The sequence below is a fragment of the Sardina pilchardus genome, chromosome 16 (assembly GCF_963854185.1).
Source record: "Sardina pilchardus chromosome 16, fSarPil1.1, whole genome shotgun sequence".
Lineage (NCBI taxonomy): Eukaryota > Metazoa > Chordata > Actinopteri > Clupeiformes > Clupeidae > Sardina > Sardina pilchardus.
In genome coordinates this window covers 8,800,844-8,808,343 of record NC_085009.1, presented here as the reverse complement: position 1 = coordinate 8,808,343, position 7,500 = coordinate 8,800,844, and the positions used below count along the sequence as shown (strand labels likewise).

Here is a 7,500-nt window from a genome sequence, read left to right as displayed (position 1 = left end):
TTGTTTGGGATCATTTGCATACAAAAACACTGTCACTGACACATTCTCCATCACACACAGTGATAAGCCCACCCCATTTACACACATACACATATGCACAATGGCAGATCCATACACACTGACACACACACACACACAAACACACGCACACTCCACAAACACACGCACACACCACAAACATACACACATGCATACTTGCACTGATGCACACGCACACACACACAGGCTCACACACACACACACAGAAGAACTGGCCCAAACACGAACACACCCAGTAATTCATCACAAACTCATAGCTCGGCTGAAAAATGACCGACCACGTGGCCAAGCTTATAATCCCCATCCCAGAATAATCAGGCTGCCCGTGCCCAGGCTGTCTGACGGCGCCTGGCAACCACCTGCCAAGCGCGTGAGTGGCTTCTCATTTAGCAGGTGATTGCAATTTTATGAAATTACTATTTCCTCTTGTTCTCTCACACTGGATAATTGGACCCGACGTGTTTGGCCACTATCTCTCTCTCTCTCTCTCTCTCTCTCTCTCTCTCTCTCTCTCTCTCTCTCTCTCTCTCTTCTTCACTATCTCTCTATCCACACTCTCTTTCACTTTTTTCTCCCTGTGAACCTCAACATTTTCTTTGTCTTTCCCCTCCATGTCTATTAGCTTTTTCTCCTTCCCTAATCTGCCATCCTTTCCCCCCCCTTTGTATCTCTCCTCGTTTCGTCTCTCTGTCTGTTCTTCTTTCTCTCTCATCCACACATCTATTCTCCATTCCTCTCATCTTATTCTCTCCCCCCCCCCCCCCCCCCGTGTGCCTCTGTCTGAACTGCAGGAGAACAACATTGATGCCATCCACCCTGGCTATGGCTTCCTGTCGGAGCGATCTGACTTTGCCCAGGCGTGTGCCGATGCCGGGGTTCGTTTCATCGGCCCCTCCCCAGAGGTGGTGCGCCAGATGGGGGATAAGGTGGAGGCTCGCGCCTTGGCCATCAAAGCCGGTAAACCTCTCTCCAGTGCTCTCAGATAGCTCTAACAGCACAATAGACACGGCATTGCACAGGCATCAACAGGTCACCGTGGCTAATGCTATCCACCATATCAACACCATAGCCACCGTGGCTAATGCTATCCACCATATCAACACATGCTATCCACCATATCAACACCATAGCCACCGTGGCTAATGCTATCCACCATATCAACACCATAGCCACCGTGGCTAATGCTATCCACCATATCAACACATGCTATCCACCATATCAACACCATAGCCACCGTGGCTAATGCTATCCACCATATCAACACATGCTATCCACCATATCAACACCATAGCCACAGTGGCTAATGCTATCCACCATATTAACACCATAGCCACAGTGGCTAATGCTATCCACCATATTAACATCATAGCCACAGTAGCTGACACTATCCAGCATATCAACACTATAGCCACAGTGGTATCCACCATATTAGTTTAATGTGACAATTATCCACCCTGGCTAGCTGGAACCAAATCAACAGTTTAAAGAGACAGTGGTTAAGGTTATCCCCTATGACTGGCTGGAGGCATCTCAACTGCTTAAAGACAGTGACTAAGGCTATCCACTGTGCCCCACTGGAACCATCCCCACAGCTTTCTTTATTCTTTATTCTTTATTTCAAGGATAGCCCCTTGAGATGTAGCCTACCATCTCATTTTCGAGGGGGTCCTGGAAGTAGCTATAAGGTTGTCCACCATGACTAGCTCAACTGCTTAAAGACAGTGACTAAGGCTATCCACTGTGCCCCACTGGAGCCATCCCCACAGCTTTCTTTATTCTTTATTCTTTATTTCAAGGATAGCCCCTTGAGATGTACCATCTCATTTTCGAGGGGTTCCTGGAAGTAGCTATAAGGTTGTCCACCATGACTAGCTCAACTGCTTAAAGACAGTGACCTGCTGGAACCATCCCTACAGCTTAAAGGCAGTAGCTAAGGTTGTCCACTATGACTAGCTGGAACTACCTCAACAGTTTAAAGAGACACTACACACTTAAAACAAATGTATTGTCCCTATCTGGACTCAGAGATATGTTACAAAACAATGCAAGCTGTTGTATTTTCAATGGAAGACATATTGTGTAACAAATTAAAAAAGGAAACAACACAAATCTGGACACAGACGCAAGTTGTGTTGTTTTTAACACCTTCGTTTTACAGAGTGCAGAGCGTTATCCACTATGACTACTGTAGCTCAACTGCTTAAAGACAGTGGCTAAGGTCATCCATTATGAACCAACTCTACAGCTTAAAGCAGGGGATTTCAAGTCAATCTGTATATGTGGCATTTTGGCATAATACCTATTGGTTTTTGAGTGGTTTGAAAGCTAAAATAAAGCTATTTTTCACCATCTCAATAATGGAAACCGTGAGAGGCTCTTAAGAGGATAAGTACAGCACTTCTGCTGAGGAAGCTTAGTAAAGAAGACACAAATGTTTTTGTGACATTTTGCCATCTCTACGGTAACAGGGACGAGAAGCCATTTGATGGAGTTCTTTAGGATGGTATTTAATTGTGTTATCTTATATAGTCAGCTGTTCTCTTAAATCCATTACCTTGTACATTAGAGCTATTATTTTTTGCACAAAGGATAATTATCTTGAGGGCCTAACAGAGTAACAAGGAAATAGCTTGAGTGTGGTAGATCAAATTGAAGTCCATTTGGTGGCACTGGGCTATTTTTATTTGCTGAGCACTAACTGAATCTTGGGCCGTCTTTTGCTGAAGATCCTGTTTGGTACATAATGAGCCTGCAGTTTGTCAGGTGACATACTGTTGAGAGACCGGTAGACATCCAGTCTTTTTACATTTTTTTGTAAAAAAGTTAGAAGTGAAGGGAGCACAGCCAACATATCTCACATTACTAAAGATTAAAGTGACTAAGTTCTATCTGGGCCTGGCTATGGGAATTAAACAGAGATTTTCTCCATATTCATTGCAGTTCAGCTGTCTCTTTCTTTGGTAGCTATATCGTTGCAGTCATCTCCTATGCATGAAAGTATCCACATATTTTCAGTTCTTTCTCACCAGTTCTTGTCTAAACTCCCCACAGTCATAGGATTTCGAGGAAGGGTAGCTAAGCTTGCATGCTGTCAATGAATCTCATCTGAGCAGATTTTTAAGTGTGATATTTCTTGCCAAGATTACTCTGTGCCAATTTCTGCATGGTATCATAGCAAGCATGAGCGACTTACGTAAAGTCAAACCCAGGGAAGTAAATGAGATGTGTGTGTGTGTGTGTCTCTCTCTCTCTCTCTCTTTGTGTGATTGTGTGTGTGTGTGTGTGTGTGTGTGTGTGTGTGTGTGTGTGTGTGTGTGTGTGTGTGTGTGTGTGTGTGTGTGTGTGTGCGCGTGTGTGTGCATGTGTGTCTCTGTGTGTGTGTGTGTGTGTGTGTGTGTGTGTGTGTGTGTGTGTGTGTGTGTGTGTGTGTGTGTGTGTGTGTGTGATTGCATGTGATTGCATTTGTCTGTGTCTGTGTGTGTGTGTGTGTGTGTGAGATTGCATGTGTCTCTGTGTGTGTGTGTCCCTGTGTGTGTTTCATTGCATGTGTCTCTCTCTGTGTGTGTGTGTGTGTGTGTGTGTGTGTGTGTGTGTGTGTGTGTGTGTATGCTCAGGTGTGCCTGTGGTTCCCGGTACCGATGCCCCCATCACCTCATTTAAGGAGGCAGAGGAGTTTGCCAAGACCTACGGCTTCCCCATCATCTTTAAAGCAGCATACGGAGGAGGGGGCCGCGGCATGCGAGTGGTCAAGGAGTACGAGGTGAGCATGTGTGTGTGTGTGTGTGCGCGTGTGTGCGTGTGTGCGTGTGTGTGTGTGTGTGTGTGTGTGTGTGTGTGTGTGTGTGTGTGTGTGTGTGCGTGTGTGTGTGTGTGTGTGTTTTGTCTGTGTGCTTGCGTATGTGTGTGGGGTGATGATCTGGTGTGTGTGTGTGTGTGTGTGTGTGTCTGTGTGTGTCTGAAGGTGGGTGGGGGCGTAGCGTGTGTGCCCGATATAGATCCGTGTTCTTAACATTCAGAGAGCTAAACCCCTCGAGACAGGACGGAACCGTACTGCAGTCTGGGAGTAGGAGAGCACCAGGGTCACTACATGAAACTCTTTTCCCACTACAAGAACAGCTCCTGTTCTCTCTCTCTCTCTCTCCCTCTCTCTCTCTCCCTCCCTCTCTCCACCTCTCCTATCTGAGATTCGTTCTGATTTGATAAGACTCAGACCCCTGCTTCATGATTTATTTCTCACGGACCTCAATATCTGGGAAATGGATAAAGGATGTGTGCTCGGAATTACCGACCGACGAACGCCGCGGTTCCGGGGGGGAAGATTTGTCAGACTCGCTAAAGCGCCCCTGCTTTGTAACAGCCAGGCGAAGCCTTAGAGCTACAGAGACATCATTACTCGAGCTCTTTTGCACGATATGAAAGAACGAAATGGAATGAAAGGACCAAGGTTTGCACTATATGAAACAATAAAAGGGTCTCGGCTCAGATTAGCCGGGTGCCATTCTAATGCTGGCCTGGAGAGGGAAAAGTAGTCCCGCTAGGCTCATCCGGTGGAGAATGACTCAGGTCTTTTAAAGGAATAGTGTTGACTAAGCTGCTTGCAGAGCTTTTGGCTACACATGCTCGGCGCAAATGACGTTTGCTATCCCTGCTAATATCCGTCAGATATTAACCTTGCCGCCAATCTTATTAACGGCCTATTAAGCCCGAGCTCTGGTTAGGCTGCAGCGTGTGTGGGATTGTGTGTGTGTGTGTGTGTGGGGGGGGGGGGGGGGGGGTGTGTGTGTGTGAGTGTGTGTGTGTGTGTGTGTGTGTGTGTGTGTGTGTCTGTGTCTGTCTGTCTGTGTGTGTGTCTGTGTGTGTGTCTGACTGACTATTAGCAGCGTCCGAATGGAGCCTCTTCCTTAAAGTGTGCTTCCCGGGTGGATCAATGCTCTGGTGGGGTGGGTGGCATCTCTTTAGCGTCTGATTAGATGTGATTGTTTTCCCAGTCGATGGGCCGATCGGACGCTGTCCCGTGCTAATGAATACACAGCCTGCCTCCTAAAGACTTAAAGCTCCGGGATATCCGCTCTCCCTCCTCGGGGACCCACACACCGATTCATTTATTGTGAAAATAGAGAGAGAGAGAGAGAGAGAGAGAGAGAGAGAGAGAGAGAGAGAGAGAGAGAGAGAGAGAGAGAGAGAGAGAGAGAGAGAGAGAGAACAAGGGAGGGAGGGAGAGAGAGAGAGAGAGAGAGAGAGGGAGAGAGAGGGAGAGAGAGAGCAAGGGAGGGAGGGAGAGAGAGGGAGACAAACAGACAGACAGACAGACAAATGGATACTATATATAAACAGAGAGAAAAAGACAGACAGACAGGGAAAGAGAGAGAGAGACAGAGAGAGAGAGAGGAAGGGAGGGAGGCAGAGAGAGAGAGGGAAACAGACAGACAGACAGATAGACAGAAAGACAGACAGATACTATATATACATGTATACTGTATATATATTTAAAGAGAGAGAGACAGACAGACATGTACAGAGAAAGAGAGAGAGAGAGAGAGAGAGATGGCAGTAGAGCAGAGGGAGGGATGAGCATTGTGGTGAGCTGTGTGATGAATTATGAAACTCTTAACTGATGAGGCATATTCGCAGGCATGATCATGTGCCATCACTTGCATACATGATGGGGCTTACATGCATGTCATTAAGTACAGTATGCATGGCAGTATGTACGCAATGTATGCACTGAATAATGTATAACAAATGAGATTAGGAGATAGCTCTATATATCTGCTGTATGGCCTTTAGTGTCTCACTGTGCATGGATGCATTATGAATGTGTATGTGAATGTGAATGTGTGTGTTTGTGTATGTGTGTGCGTGTGTGTATGTGTGTGTGTTTATGTATGTGTGTGCGTGTATGTGTAAGTGTGTGTGTGTGTGTGTGCTTGCGTGCAGGTGCTGTTTGTGTATTTTATTGTTTGAGCGAGTGTTTGTGCATGTCAGTCGGTGTGTGCGTGTGTGTGTGTGTGTGTGTGTGTGTGTGTGTGTGTGTGTGTGTGTGTGTGTGTCTGTGTGTCTGTGTGTCTGTGTGTGTTCTTTCTCGGCTTGCGTGATAGTCATCGTGTCCAGCCTTTGTATTTCCGAGGCTTTTACCAGCCACAAAACAAAGAGCTCTTTAATTAGTAATACGCACTAAATGCCTGCGAGACTTCAGTGCGGTTTGGTAATCACAGTCCAAACGTTGTCACAACATATTTCACTTGCACCCGTTAAGTGGGCAGCATTGCGCTAATCTCATCGCTTTAGCATCATGTTTGTTTGTATGGAGGAGAGGGCAGGCGCTAATGAGTCTGATTGATATGTTGGGCCTGCAGGAGCTGGAGGAGAACTACAACAGAGCCTTCTCCGAGGCCCTGGCAGCTTTCGGCAACGGCTCGCTGTTCGTGGAGAAGTTCATTGAGAAGCCGAGGCACATCGAGGTGCAGATTCTAGGTGAGTATCTGCGTGCGTGCGTGTGTGTGTGTGTGTGTGTGTGTGTGTGTGTGTGTGTGTGTGTGTGTATGTGTCCGCACTGACAGTGATTGTGCTCTTATCTTCTCCTGAGTTTGCCATCCCTCAGGTGTCCTTGCGATGTGCATACGTGTGTATGTGTGTGTGTTTGTGCATACGTGTGTGTGTGTGTGTGTGTGTGTATGTCTGCGTGTTAGTGGTCGGATCTCCGACTCCTTCAGCGTGATTTATTAGGCTGCCTGGAACATTGTTTAGTCATTACACCCCGGCCCTCGCTCTCATTATGGCTGATTTGTATCTCGCGAGCGCTGCGTTCAAGTCAATAACTGGGGCAGATGGAATTCCAGTCAGCTCGTTGCAGCGTTCGCTCCTCCTGCGCGTCGGCCGCCGTGGCGGCATCGCAACACGAGAGCGCCAAAAAATATGGCCGGAGGGCGTTGAGGCCGTTTAAAGGCCCGAGCGGGCGCTTCATCACCAGGTTTCTTTCTTCATTTATTCTCTCTTGTTTTCAGAGAGCCGTCTCTCTCTCTCTCTCTCTGTTCCCGCCTGCCTCTGAGTGGCTGTGTTTTTCCTTGTTTGTTGTTTTTTGTTTTGTTTTTTTTCCGGGGAGTTGTTTTTATACCTTCTTCATTTTTTTTTACCAGTTTCTGTTTTTCGTCTGTTTTTAAATTGCAGTCCTTTTCACCCTCTTTTCTGTTCTGCTATTCTCTTTTTCTTCTCTTCTCTTCTCTTCGCTTTTCTTCTCTTTTGAGTATTCTAGAAGCAGCTATTAGATCCAATCTGTGGACGCTCCTTTGCGCATGCTATCAATCTCCATTTATTTAATTGTACTCATGTAGATGAATTTTTTAACTCATCGAGGAAGCGTCCTTGGTAAGACTTGTGTGTTGAAATATTCAGCGCCCGAGTGTGTCGATGGGCCTGAGCTTTCCCGAGGCCGAGGAAAGGAGGTGGGGTGGGTGCATGTGT

General features: G+C 46.7%; 1 protein-coding gene across 1 annotated transcript in view; it reads left to right on the top strand.

The window, feature by feature from the left end:
* The window catches only part of pcxb (pyruvate carboxylase b), a gene marked incomplete in the record, with an annotated part of 199,438 nt that overhangs the window by 14,049 nt on the left and 177,889 nt on the right, over positions 1-7,500 (top strand). The window contains 3 exon segments of the mRNA XM_062516519.1: positions 831-996; positions 3,654-3,799; positions 6,396-6,513. Of these exon segments, the coding sequence (XP_062372503.1) occupies positions 831-996; positions 3,654-3,799; positions 6,396-6,513 (430 nt within the window).